General features: G+C 38.4%; 1 protein-coding gene across 1 annotated transcript in view; it reads right to left on the bottom strand.

Annotated features, from left to right (window-relative positions):
* Positions 1-15,000, bottom strand: part of LOC133631093 (AT-rich interactive domain-containing protein 3B-like) — a 202,041-nt gene that overhangs the window by 76,077 nt on the left and 110,964 nt on the right. The window contains exons 3-4 of the mRNA XM_062023136.1: positions 14,268-14,342; positions 9,501-9,573 (exon numbers count right to left, since the gene is read on the bottom strand). Of these exons, the coding sequence (XP_061879120.1) occupies positions 9,501-9,573; positions 14,268-14,342 (148 nt within the window). The remainder of the gene's footprint in view (positions 1-9,500; positions 9,574-14,267; positions 14,343-15,000) is intronic.

The raw sequence follows: 15,000 nt of genomic DNA, 5'->3' as shown, positions 1-15,000 counted from the left end.
TCTGTGCATGTCACTGATGAAGTGGATCCGGCAACTTAACCGAAAACATGCAAAAAATGTCAGTTTGATTTTTTTTTTTAATGGAGTCAGCATAGTGACTCCAAATAGAAATCCCTGTCAAGGCCACTGTATGCCTCTGGAAGAACTATCAGAACAGGTGGGAGTTTTTTCTAGAGAGTCAACAAAGCGTAGAGCCAGCACCTGTGAGAGAAATGTTATCCACTTTTTATCCGTGTTTTTTGTCGAGTCAGCAGAATTGCAAAAAAACTGAAGCACATTACAAACTGCCCTTGAAATGTTTTTTCCGCTATTTGTCAACTTTGCTGATAGTTGACCCTACAATTCATCCACCTTCAAAAAGTGCTATCAATTTTTTTTATTTTATTTTTTGCAATAATTCAGAGTCGGGGGGTTTTGCTAGGAGTGTTCCGATTGGATATTGATACCGGCCATTGGTCCGATATCATCCAAAAAAACGAGATTATGTCGGTTTGCATTAAAAGTCTCCTAAATATAAGTGCTTTGAAGCTAGCAGTTCTGCAGTGCCTTCAGGAGCGAGCAGCTACACAACAGCTAAGCACACAATAGCACACAAGCCAGACATACATAATACATGTCTTTAATTGAACTGTATTGCAGTCTAAAACAGCATATTTGTCACAATATAAGCTATAGTTACATATTACTTACACATACAAAGTCTCCAAGGCAGAAGCGTGTTAGAAAGTATCCAGTAACAAACGTGTCCGCAACGCTTAAATTACTGCATCATGAGCTTAACTTAATAAAATATTGTGGCTACTGGGTGTTGCTAAAAAAAAAAATAATACCACTCCACTTTAACTTAAAAACGGAAATAAATCCCTTCCAGACTACATAATACATAGGCTAGAATTATTTTCTCTGATCAAGCCTTTTCTAACATTCCAGGCTACAAAATAATGTGTTGAAAGCAAGTGTTAGTGTGTACAACAAGCATTTCATACGTCACAACAAAACATATGCAGCAATTTCCCGCTTTGCTGGTTTCTCCACTGTTGCTCTGGATCATTTATTTTTACTTTTTCCATTTCCAGCACAGTTTTAATGACGGTATTTATTAGGGCTGTAAATCTTTAAGTACCACACGATTCAATTAGATTCGATTCTTGGGGGTAACGATTCAATTCGGAATCAATTCCTGATTTAAAAACTATTAAAAAGCAATACTTTTTTTTTAATAACACTGGGTGCCAGTTCTATGACTAACTCAAACAGCTCTGATAAATGTTTATATTACCTAAAAGAAAACTGGTTTTGTTTAAAAAATATTGTTATAAAACATTAAGATAAAATAATTAAAAGTCAAATACAAATAAGGAAACAAGAAGCATCCAACATTTCTCGTTTCTAAAGTACCATATTTTCCGGACCATAGGGCCCCCCGGATTATAAAGTGCAGTGCCGATGAAGGGTCTATTTTCGATCTTTTTTCATATACTGTATAGGGCGTATTAAAGGAGTCGTGTTATTATTTTTTTCTAAATGTAAAACACTTCCTTGTGGTCTACATAACATGTAATGGTGGTTCTCTGGTGAAAATGTTGCATATATTATGTTTTACAGATCATCTTCAAATCGCTTTCTGACAGTCGCTTCAGGATGCGCCGTTTTGTGGGCGGTCTTATTTACGTGGCTCACCTTCGACAGCGTCTTCTCCCCGTCATCTTTGTTGTAGCGGTGTAGCGTGCAAGGACGGTAGTGGAAGAAGTATCAAAAGATGGCGCTAACTGTTTTAATGACATTCAGACTTTACTTAAATCAATAACGGAGCATCTCCTCATCCGTGGCTCACTAGTGCAACAACAACGCCGGAAATGTGTCCCGTGAAAAACCGTCCGACCGGAACTCTCTAATAACTAAAGTTCCTTGGGTGAATAATGTAAACTCACTACACCGGTATGTTTTAGCGCTTTCATGGCAAATTTACTGACAGATATAAGTAAGAACTTTTCACTACTTTATATTAGAAATGGCAACAGTGGAGGATGAATGTCCCATAACAAGAAGATAGAGAAAAAGAAGAAGCTCATCGACTACGGTGTTGGCACAGACTACAAAGGCGGACGCGCGCAATTTTTCAGAATTTATGCAGATCTCAAACACAGATCAGCAGGTACCAGAAGTTAAGAAAAATTGCTTTTGCATACTATTGAGAAAAAAAACGCCAGATAATATGTCTTACCTTATACACACACCATAATAATACTCGTATGTTGAAGCACAGTACAATCCATCAAGCGGTGCGGCTTCATAGCTTACCAAAGTCGTACTAAAACATTTTGATAGATTTTTGAGCGCCATTTGTAACCTTCTCTATTTCAGTGGAACATATAAAATGTTGGTGTTGTTTACTTGAGTCATATTGCAGTCTACACGTATCTCTTATGTGCGACTGCCATCTACTGCTCACACTTATCATTTCACCATGTACCAAATAAAATAGTTTCAAGGTCAAAACCAGAATTTTTCCGTACATTAGGCGCACCGGGTTATAAGGCGCACTAGAGTTTTGAGGGGGGGAAAAGGATTTTAAGTGTGCCTTATAGTCCGGAAAATATGGCAAATATGATCATCTATATCAACTATATGATTTGTCTAAGTGGCTGGACAGGACAGATTAAAAAACAAAAACAAAAAAAAAACGTTTTTAGTTTTTTTTTAACAGATTAAGAATCATTACAAATAAGAATCGTGATTAATTCGAAAACTTAATTTTTGGACACCCCTAGTGTTTATTGTATCCCTTGGAGGTAACGCTGGTTAAGTAAGCCAGCCCAAGGATCAAAAGGTGAGTATGTAATGTTCAGTGGAAAGAAGAGCTGATAAAGTAACAGTTGTCAGTGTTTGAATTGTGAGACACATCAATGGGCCCCAAAGACGGGATTTAGGGCAGCTGCTAAAATTCCTTAACCATTAACACACACATACACACACACACACACACACACACACACACACACACACACACACACACACACACACACACACACACACACACACACACACACACACACACACACACACACACACACACACACACACACACACACACACACACACACACACACACACACACACACACACTCTCTCTCTCACACTCGCTTGTTTTTAAGCGCAGGGGCAGGAAATGGGAATCCCTCGTAAGTTTTCCTTCCGCTGCTGCTTTCCTCTCAAAGCCTGGAGGGCCCCTCGACGAGGTGGGAAAAGTGCTTCTCCATTTGTCTCCAGCCATTACACACACACACACACACACTCTCCAGAAAATCAGCGGCCTCTGCAGTCAAATATTTAAATTTGACTTTAAAAACTGGTAGTTTAGTCACCAGAATTTTACAGTAAAGTTTTTTTTACAGCATATACATTTTTTTTTATAAATGGAATGGAATGGAAAAACAATACGATTGTTTTAGCGGTAACATTCAAGCAACAGGGATGTTTTTTTGTTTTGTTTTTTACGTAAAATTGTGTTTTAATGTTTTTGTTTTTTTTTATGTTTTAGTGTCTTACTGTATATGGAAAAAAACAGTACAAAAAGTTGATTTTACTGGGGAAAAAACTCAGTCGGCGGAATCTATAGTCAATTTTACAGTCTACAATTTGATTGATAATTTATTTTGAAATCACAAGTCAAGCAGATATTTAAGTACAGTACTTTATTTGAACAAAAAAATATTTTTGGAATGCATGATAATATAATATTTTGATTTTGATAATATTTAATTTTAAAAGATATGCAATTGCATGCAGTACATGATTTTTAATGGCAAAAGGAAAAGAGCAAATATATTTAGTAAGAAAAGATTAAGCGTTTTTATTAACGCATATTATTTCCAGGCTTAAAATAACTTGGCGGGCCAGATTTGGCCCCCGGGCCTTGAGTTTGACACATGTGGTCTAGAGATTTAAGTGTTAAAGGTAAAAAGAGAATATAGTTATATGACTTAGTTTCAATACTTTTATGATGGAGACCATGTCAGGTCCCAGGGACCTTTAACATACACCACACTTGAGGGTTACAAAAAAAATCTATGTATTGTGTCAGTTTTAAAATGGAAAAATATCAAAATGGCCCATGCATACTTTGATTTTTTTCGGTGAGCGGCCCTCCGTGGAAAAGTTTGGACACCCCTTGTCTGGGTGCTCTTTGAGTCTGGCAGCAGGAACTAAATGATGCTGAAATGAGAGGGCGCTCGCTCTTTATCCGGCATATATTCGGACAACTCTTCAAAAACCAGTTGTTTCCCTGTGATTAAGACTAGGCTCGGAGAGACAGCACAAGTCCAATCCCCGAAATTACACATGACGCCTGCATGAAAAGTCTTCCCTGGCTGCCACTTAGTATTTGCTCTCATCCCGCCCCCGCCTGTTTAATGCTGCCCTTCCCAGTAATAATGATTACTGTCAATACTCTCAGGGAAGGGGGAAGAAAAAAAACTCCCATATTATTTTCCTGTCCATTATGGATGAGCACTTTGTTAGTGATGTCTGCCACTGACCCTTACACTCCATCTTCACTGCCAGGGAACTTGATCCTGCGCTAGCAGCTCTAATTATACTTCCTCACTTAAATTAGGAAATGTAAAATTCATACTCGCAGTGGAACCTCGGCCCCGGGGAAGGAGCCCAGTCTAGATTGTATTTTTTTTACTCATCCTTCCCCAGCGTTGACCTTTTTCCCATCTTTTACGGGGCGCTTTGAAACAATATGTGATGCATTACATTGTATCGTATGCATGTTCCAAATAAACTAAACCTGAACTGTTTTAACGTGCATGAAACTCAGTCAGACATGAGAAGTTAGTACCGTATTTTTCGGACTATAAGTCGCAGTTTTTTCATAGTTTGGCCGGGGGTGCGACTTATAATCAGGAGCGACTTATGTGTGAAATTATTAACACATTACCGCAAAATATCAAATAATATTATTTTGCTCATTCCCGTAAGAGACTAGACGTATAAGATTTCATGGGATTTAGCGATTAGGAGTGACAGATTGTTTGGTAAACGTATAGCATGTTCTATATGTTATAGTTATTTGAATGACTCTTACCATAATATGTTACGTTAACATACCAGGCACGTTCTCAGTTGATTTATGCCTCATATAACGTACACTTATTCAGCCTGTTGTTCACTATTCTTTATTTATTTTAAATTGCCTTTCAAATGTCTATTCTTGGTGTTGGGTTTTATCAAATGCATTTCCCCCAAAAATGCGACTTATACTCCAGTGCGACTATTATATATGTTTTTTCCCTAATTTATTAGTGCGACTTATACTCCGGAGCGACTTATACTCCGAAAAATACGGTAAGTGTAATATTGAGACACAGAAACCATAAAATCGCTGTGTGTTAAAGGGAACTGCACTTTAAAAAAAATTATTTTGCCTATCCTTCACAATTATTATGAAAGACAAGACAACGGATGTATTTTTTTTTAATGCATTCTAACTCTTAAATACACGTAAATAAAATGGGAGGTCTTCTATTCTGCCCAATTAATAAACATTCAAAAAGTGCCAACAATACTCCATTTACATTTTGTGACTTAAATATTAATGAATGAATGAATGAATGAATGAATGAATGAATGATCTTTATTGTCATTGTGCATGTACAGGTACAGGTCCAACGAAATTTAGGTTGCTTCCCAAAGGTGCTTTGCATTTAAAAAAAAGAAGAAAACCACACAATATACAAAAACAACACAATATACACAATATGCAATATGGCCTAAGACCGCAATGTAAAAAAACCCAAAACGAGACAGTAAAAAGTGTAAAGTGACTTATTATATTAACTAAGTATTAGTTAGTATATTGTTATTATAAGCGTTAACGTAGACAAACTATTTATCGTATTTTCCGGACCATAGGGTGCACCGGATTATAAAGCGCACTGCCGATGAATGGTCTATTTTTGATCTTTTTTCACCGGATTATAGGGCGCACTAAAGGAGTCATATTATTATTTATTTTTTTCTCAATGTAAAACACTTCCTTGTGGTCTAGATAAGATGTAATGGTGGTTCTTTGGTCAAAATGTTGCATAGATTATGTTTTACAGATCATCTTCAAGCCGCTTTCTGACAGTCGCTTCAGGATGCGCCGTTTTGTGGGCGGTCTTATTTACGTGGCTCACCTTCGGCAGCGTCTTCTCCCCGTCATCTTTGTTGTAGCGGTGTAGCGTGCAAGGACGGGAGTGGAAGAAGTGTCAAAAGATGGCGCTAACTGTTTTAATGACATTCAGACTTTACTTAAATAAACCACGGAGCAGCATCTCCTCATCCGGAAACAACAACAACACCGGAAAAACCGTCCAACCGGAACTCTAATAACTAAAGTTCCTTGGGTGAATAATATAACACACTACACCGGTATGTTTTAGCGCTTTCATGGCGAATTTACTGACAGATATAAGTAAGAACTTTACACTACTTTATATTAGAAATGGCAAAAGCGGAGGATGAATGTCCCATAATAAGAAGATAGACAAAAAATAGAAGCTTATCGACTACGGACTACAAAGGCAGACTCGCACAATTTTTCAGGACTTATGCAGATCCCAAATACAGATCAGCGGGCACCAGAAGGTAAAAAAAAGTTGCTTTTGCATAATATTGCGAAACAAAACGCCAGATATGTCTTACCTTATAGTATAAGATATGTCTTACCTCATAGTATAAGGTAAGACATATCTGGAGTTTTGTTTCGCGAGTATTATTATGGTGTGTATAAGGCTTATACACACACCATAATAATACTCGTATGTTGAAGCACAGTACAATCCATCAAGCGGTGCGGCTCCATAGCTTACCAAAGACAGACTAAAACATTTTGATAGATTTTTGAGTGCCGTGTGTAATGTTTGTTACTTTCAATGGAACATATAAAATGTTGGTGTTGTTTACTTGAGTCATATTGCCATCATATTGCAGTCTACACGTGTCTCTTATGTGTGACTGCCATCTACTGGTCACACTTATTACACCATGTACTAAATAAAATAGCTTCGAGGTCGGTAAGCAAAACCAGAATTATTCCGTACATAAGGCGCACTGTCGAGTCTTGAGGGAAAAAAATAATTTTAAGTGCGCCTTATAATCCTGAAAATACGGTATATTCTTGCCAATAACCTTGGTCAAATTCAGAGTTGTACGACTGTGTTCTGCAGATTTGAGCAATTTAGAAGAAACCGAGTCAGGGTTTAGTCTGTTTTCAAATGGTAACAATGGAAGGCAAAGACATTCTTTCCCTCATCAACGCCACAAAAACACAAACTGCAATCGGCTGTCGGGCGGCATTTAAGTCCGCTTGATGGATAACCGCGTCTGAGCAGGGCGAGTGAAGGGTCAGCGGACAACAACTCCCAGTGTCTGCCACTGGATACAGACACTAACAGGGGCCATGACACATTCTGCTCCACCCCCCACCCGTTTCTTTCCCTCATAACTCACGGGTCTTCTTCAAACAAAGACTTTTAGAAGACCACTGAGCGAGCGCAAGCAGCCAAAAAGTAATCAACAAGTGAAAATGAAAAGGAATCATATGACTTCAACTCATCACATATGCACGCAAATATTACATAACATGGTGTTGTTGTTTCCGGATGAGGAGATGCTGCTCCGTTATTGATTTAAGTAAAGTCTGAATGTCATTACAACAGTTAGCTCCATCTTTTGACACTTCTTCCACTCCCGTCCTTGCACGCTACACCGCTACAACAAAGATGATTGGGGAGAAGACGCTGTCGAAGGTGAGTCACGTAAATAAGACCGCCCACAAAACGGCGCATCCTGAAGCGACTGTCAGAAAGCGGCTTGAAGATGATCTGTAAAACATCATCTATGCAACATTTTGACCAAAGAACCATCATTACATGTTATGTAGACCACAAGGAAGTGTTTTCCATTTAGAAAAAAATCATAATAATTAGAGATGTCCGATGATATCGGACTGCCGATATTATCGGCCCATAAATGCTTTAAAATGTAATATCGGAAATTATCGGTATCGGTTTCAAGAAGTAAAATGTATGACTTTTTAAAACGCCGCTGTACGGAGTGGTACACGGACGTAGGGAGAAGTACAGAGCGCCAATAAACCTTAAAGGCACTGCCTTTGCGTGCCGGCCCAATCACATAATATCTACGGCTTTTCACACACACACAAGTGAATGCAACGCATACTTGGTCAACAGCCATACAGGTCACACTGAGGGTGGCCGTACAAACAACTTTAACACTGTTACAAATATGCGCCACACTGTGAACCCACACCAAACAAGAATGACAAACACATTTCGGGAGAACATCCGCACCGTAACACAACAGAACAAATACCCAGAACCCCTTGCAGCACTAACTCTTCCAGGACACTACAATATACCCCCTCACCCCCACCCCCGCCCACCTCAACCTCCTCATGCTCTCTCAGGGAGCGCATGTCCCAAATTCCAAGCTGCTGTTTTGAGGCATGTTAAAAAAATAATGCACTTTGTGACTTCAATAATAAATATGGCAGTGCCATGTTGGCATTTTTTTCCAGAACTTGAGTTGGTTTATTTTGAAAAACCTTGTTACATTGTTTAATGCATCCAGCGGGGCATCACAACAAAATTAGACATAATAATGTGTTAATGCCACGACTGTATGTATCGGTATCGGTAATTAAGAGTTGGACAATATCGGCTAAAAAGCCATTTTTGGACATCCCTAATAATAATATGACACCTTTAATACGCCCTATATACCAGTGCACCTTATATATGAAACATATCGAAAATAGACCATTCATCGGCAGTGCGCCTTATAATCCGGTGCGCCCTATGGTCCGGAAAATACGGTACAAATGGAACGCACCATAACCTAGTACTTGACACATGCTAACTGTTAGCATGCTATCTTTATTTTTAGCTAATTTGACATGAACACGCTTCACAGTCATATAACGACATAGCGTTTAAGTTCGGCTGGCGCATTTCAGCATCCACACGCAATCTTTTCCCAAATTGCATACTTTGTTGTTGTTTTTTTGTAGCGTTCTAATCCGGGATGTGTTTGTTTTGTTTTTGCAATGCAAAAAAAACCAAACAAACAAGCTGAGGGCTGCACTTTCTGATCTAGTATGTGGTGTGTATTTCAGTCTCAGAGGGGATAATGTGCAGGACACATTCCTGTAGACAAGCGGGCAGATTAGCCTCGCTAGTTACAGGCTAATTAAATTAGCCGCGGTGCTGCGAGATCCTCTCACAGGATCAACATGGACACTCCTCACCTGGTCACCCTCTTGTAGCCCGGCAAGGGAATCAGTGAAAGACGTCGTAGTTAAAAAATTAAAAAATCAATAAACGCCACCATACTTCAATGACGCGACCACGAGGACCACGTGCAGGACTTACCTGCCTTTATACAGGTGGAACCACAGACATCATTTAATGTATCTGAGAGAAACATACCTCTTTTCTGCATGAAGGTGAAGAGGTCGTCCAAGAACTCCTTCCGTTTGGGGTCGTTGTCCAGCTCGTACAGCTGAGAAAAATAACAGTGAACATTCAGCAACTTGGGGACCGGTCTTCGTTGTCAATTAACACTCTAGTTGCCAGCTAGCATTAACACTCTAGTTGCCAGCTAGCAATTAACACTCTAGTTGCCAGCTAGCAATTAACACTCTAGTTGCCAGCTAGCAATTAACACTCTAGTTGCCAGCTAGCAATTAACACTCCAGTTGCCAGCTAGCAATTCATGTGATAGTTGTCAGCTAGCAATTAACACTCAAGTTACCAGCTTACAATTAACACTGTAGTTGCTAGCTTACAATTAACACTCTAGTTACCAGCTAGCAATTAATACTCTGATTACCAGCTTACAATCAACACTCTCGTTGCTAGCTTACAATCAACACTCTAGTTCAGGGGTCACCAACGCGGTGCCCGCGGGCACCAGGTAGCCCGTAAGGACCAGATGAGTAGCCCGCTGGCCTGTTCTAAAAATAGCTCAAATAGCAGCACTTACCAGTGAGCTGCCTCTATTTTTTAAATTGTATTTATTTACTAGCAAGCTGGTCTCGCTTTGCCCGACATTTTTAATTCTAAGAGAGACAAAACTCAAATGGAATTTGAAAATCCAAGAAAATATTTTAAAGACTTGGTCTTCACTTGTTTAAATAATTTCATAAATTTTTTTACTTTGCTTCTTATAACTTTCAGAAAGACAATTTTAGAGAAAAAATACAACCTTAAAAATGATTTTAGGATTTTTAAACACATACCTTTTTTACCTTTTAAATTCCTTCCTCTTCTTTCCTGACAATTTAAATCAATGTTCAAGTAAATTTATTTTTTTTATTGTAAAGAATAATAAATAAATTTTAATTTAATTCTTCATTTTAGCTTCTGTTTTTTCGACGAAGAATATTTGTGAAATATTTCTTAAAACTTATTATGATTAAAATTCAAAAAAATTATTCTGGCAAATCTAGAAAATCTGTAGAATCAAATGTAAATCTTATTTCAAAGTCTTTTGAATTTCTTTTAAAATTTTTGTTCTGGAAAATCTAGAAGAAATAATGAATTGTCTTTGTTAGAAATATAGCTTGGTCCAATTTGTTATATATTCTAACAAAGTGCAGATTGGATTTTAACCTATTTAAAACATGTCATCAAAATTCTAAAATTAATCTTAATCAGGAAAAATTACTAATGATGTTCCATAAATTCTTTTTTTAATTTTTTCAAAAACATTCAAATTAGCTAGTTTTTCCCTTCTTTTTTTCGGTTGAATTTTGAATTTTAAAGAGTCGAAATTGAAGATAAATTATGTTTAAAAATTTAATTGTCATTTTTTTCGTGTTTTCTCCTCTTTTAAACCGTTCAATTAAGTGTAAATATCATTAATTATTAATAATAACATAGAGTTAAAGGTAAATTGAGCAAATTGGCAATTTCTGGCAATTTATTTAAGTGTGTATCAAACTGGTAGCCCTTCGCATTAATCACTACCCAAGAAGTAGCTCTTGGTTTCAAAAAGGTTGGTGACCCCTGCTCTAGTTGCTAGCTTACAATCAACACTCTAGTTGCTAGCTTACAATCAACACTCTAGTTGCTATCTTACAATCAAAACTCTAGTTCAGGGGTGTCAAACTCAAATACAGAGTGGGCCAAAATTTAAAAAACTGAACAAAGACGTGGGCCAAGGTTGAACAAATTAACCTTTTAATAGGGACACAAAACAAGTTTTGTATTGAATATCGAACAAGCCAGGCTTATATAACTTTATAGAGACATGCAAAATCGAGTTTCAAATAATAATAATTAAAAAATATCAATGGCATATCAAATACATTTTAAATAAAAATGTAATGTCTCTTTTCTATTTGCAGCCTTCTGAGGTAAATCTATAAATTTGAAAATAAAATAACAATGAATAAACCAACCATTCAGAATTTAAACTGCTCAGTTTGCAACACACTGATCTAATCTGATGTGCCCAAGCCAGATACCTGCCATCTTTTCTTGGATGCTAGTTCATTAATGACGGGGCTCAGGCTTTGAGCTGAGGCAACCTTCATTATCGAACGAAGGTGTTCATCAGTCATTATATCTCGTACTCCAACCGGACCACAGTCTTGGGGGCGTGCCTTAAAGGCACTGCCTTTAACGTCCTCTACGAGCTGTCGTCACGTCCGCATTTCATCCATGTAGCACTAACTCTTCCGGGACGCTACAAAATACACCCCCCCTGCTACCACCAAACCCCACCCTCCCCCCAACACACACACACACACACACACACACACACACACACACACACACACACACACATCTTGTAGCGTCTCGGAAGAGTTAGTGCTGCAAAGGGTTCTGGGTATTTGTTCTGTTGTGTTTATGTTATGTTACGGTGCGGATGTTTTCCCGAAATGTGTTTGTCATGGGTTCACAGTGTGGCGTATATTTCAAACAGTGTTAAAGTTGTTTATACGGCTACCCTCAGTGTAACCTGTATCGCTGTTGATCAAATATGCGTTGCATTCACTTGTGTGTGCGTGCAGAAGCCGCACATATTATGTGACTGGGTCAGCACTCGGACTGGATGAAAAGCGGACGTGACGATTTTTGGGCGGGGCACTGAAATTTGGGAGTCTCCCGGGAGGGTTGGCAAGTATGAGAATTAGCGGTGAATGCGGTGTTACCGCGGCACCAAAGCTGTATATAATCGGCGGGCCAGCTCTAGTGTTAATTTGATATCGCCTCAAGGGCCAAGTGAAATTACACGGCGGGCCAATTAACAATTAACACTCTAGTTGCCAGCTAGCGATTAGAGCGCTGGATGTAGGGTAGTGTTTGGCAAGCTAGTTGTCAGCTAGCGATTAACGTGCTAGTTGTCAGCTAGCCATTAACACTCTAGTTGCCAGATAGCTGTTAGCAGCACAATACTTTTATTTAAAAATGGTTAGTATTGCACGATTATAAAAAGATACATTCAGAACCAGTTTAATGTCAAATAAGATGATAATTTCATACAAGATATATAAATTCCTGCGTCTTCTCTCCATCAGTTTGGGGGTTCCTTGACCTGAAAAAGCTAAAAGACCCTGAAAGACCCTAAAAGACTCGAGATGTGTTGGTCCATGAAGCATGTTAAAGGCCTACTGAAATGAATTTTTTTTATTTAAACGGGAATAGCAGATCCATTCTATGTGTCATACTTGATCATTTCGCGATATTGCTATATTTTTGCTGAAAGGATTTAGTAGAGAAAATTGACGATAAAGTTCGCAACTTTTGCTCGCTGATAAAAAAAGCCTTGCCTGTACCGGAAGTAGCGTGACGTCACAGGAGCTAGTATTCCTCACAATTCCCCATTGTTTACAATGGAGCGAGAGATTCGGAGCGACAAAGCGACGATTACCCCATTAATTTGAGCGAGGATGAAAGATTCGTAGATGAGGAACGTTACAGTGAAGGACTAGAGAGGCAGTTATGGACGTATCTTTTTTCGCTCTGACCGTAACTTAGGTACAAGCTGGCTCATTGGATTCCACACTCTCTCCTTTTTCTATTGTGGATCACGGATTTGTATTTTAAACCACCTCGGATACTATATCCTCTTGAAAATGAGAGTCGAGAACGCGAAATGGACATTTAAAGTGACTTTTATCTCCACGACAATACATCGGTGACACACTTAGCTACTGAGCTAACGTGATAGCATCGTTCTCAAATGAAGATAGAAACAAAAAAAATAAACCCCTGACTGGAAGGATAGACAGAAGATCAACAATACTATTAAACCATGTACATGTAACTATACGGTTAATAATTCTCAGCCTGGTAAGGCTTAACAATGCTGTTGCTAACGACACTAAGGCTAATTTAGCAACTTAACAACCGGACCTCACAGAACTATGATAAAAACATTAGCGCTCCACCTACGCCAGCCAGCCCTCATCTTCCCATCAACAGCCGTGCTCACCTGCGTTCCAGCGATCGACGGCGCGACGAAGGACTTCATCCGTGGGTTTGGCGGCAAGCATCGGCTAGGCGTAGTAAGTAGTCCTTGTTGTGTATTGTATTGTACTTAGCCGCTAATACACCGATCGATCCCACCTACAACGTTCTTCTTTGCAGCCTCCATTGTTCATTAAACAAATTGCAAAAGATTCACCAACACAGATGTCCAGAATACTGTGGAATTTTGTCGAAGAAAACAAGAGGTTTTTATATCGGGTCAGATGGGGTACTACCACTTCCGTGGATTTTGTGACGTCACGCGCATAAATCATATCCAAAGGAGTTTTTCAACCGGAAGTGTGGCGGGAATTTTAAAATGTCACTTTATAAGTTAACCCGGCCGTATTGGCATGTGTTTCAATGTTAAGATACATCATTGATATATAAACTATCAGACTGCGTGGTCGGTAGTAGTGGCTTTCAGTAGGCCTTTAAACATCTGCTGTATTTTGAAGTATTTACAATTTGCTTCTAACATGATCAAAGTATGGACTTTTCTATTCCCTTTTTCTAGTTGACATGTGTCGCCAAAAGGCTGAGGAAGTATCACTTCTGAAAGCGTAACTTTTAACAGAAAAGGTGACACTAACATCAGCGCTACTTCCTCTGGAGCCAATAAAAAGTCTATCATCCACAGCAGATACTTTGAGGAGAACCGTAGTCCAAATCACCCAAAGGACTAAAAAAACCGCTGCAGTCTGCAAGAAGGCTCACCTTGGCAAAGTCTCTGGAGGCTTCTCCTCGTCCTCTGTTACTGTCGGCCTCGTCCGCCCAGCTTGCACTTCCATTCTGCGAGGAGACAAAGAAAGGCGGGAAAAGGTAAGCAAGAAGAGTCACAAACACTCTCCACTTCTGGCAGGAATGTGTGCAAGATCTCAGCTCTGTGAAGTCAAACATGTTTTAGTGAGAGTACCACATTTTTCAAAAAAAATGGCTCATGAGAATTACTTTTTAAGAAGACATTTTTAGTAGGGCTGTGACTCTTTGGACACCACACCATTCGATTCCATTCTTAGGGGTAACGATTCGATTCAAAATCTAAATCATCACTTTTTTTTAATAACACTGGTTTCCAGTTCTCGGATTAACTACATTCCTCCAGAAAATAGACAAACAGCTCTCATACATTTCTGTATTACCTAAAAGAAACTTGGTTTTGTTTAATACAATTCTACCCAAACATTTAATAAAGTCAAATACAAATCATTTGCTCAAAAAGGTTAATTATGTCTTCTTATTCATATAAAAAACAAGAAAAGTATCCAATACATCTCCTTTCTAAAGTAAATCTGTACATCAGATATGATCATCTACTTCAACAATATGTCTGAGTGGCTGGACAGGACAAATAATAAAACAAATGTTATATATATATATATATATATATATATATATATATATATATATATATATATATATATATATATATATATATATATATATATAT

The sequence above is a fragment of the Entelurus aequoreus genome, linkage group LG02 (assembly GCF_033978785.1).
Source record: "Entelurus aequoreus isolate RoL-2023_Sb linkage group LG02, RoL_Eaeq_v1.1, whole genome shotgun sequence".
NCBI lineage: Eukaryota > Metazoa > Chordata > Actinopteri > Syngnathiformes > Syngnathidae > Entelurus > Entelurus aequoreus.
The sequence above is the reverse complement of the archived record's forward strand: the minus strand, read 5'-3'. Positions and strand labels throughout refer to the sequence as shown.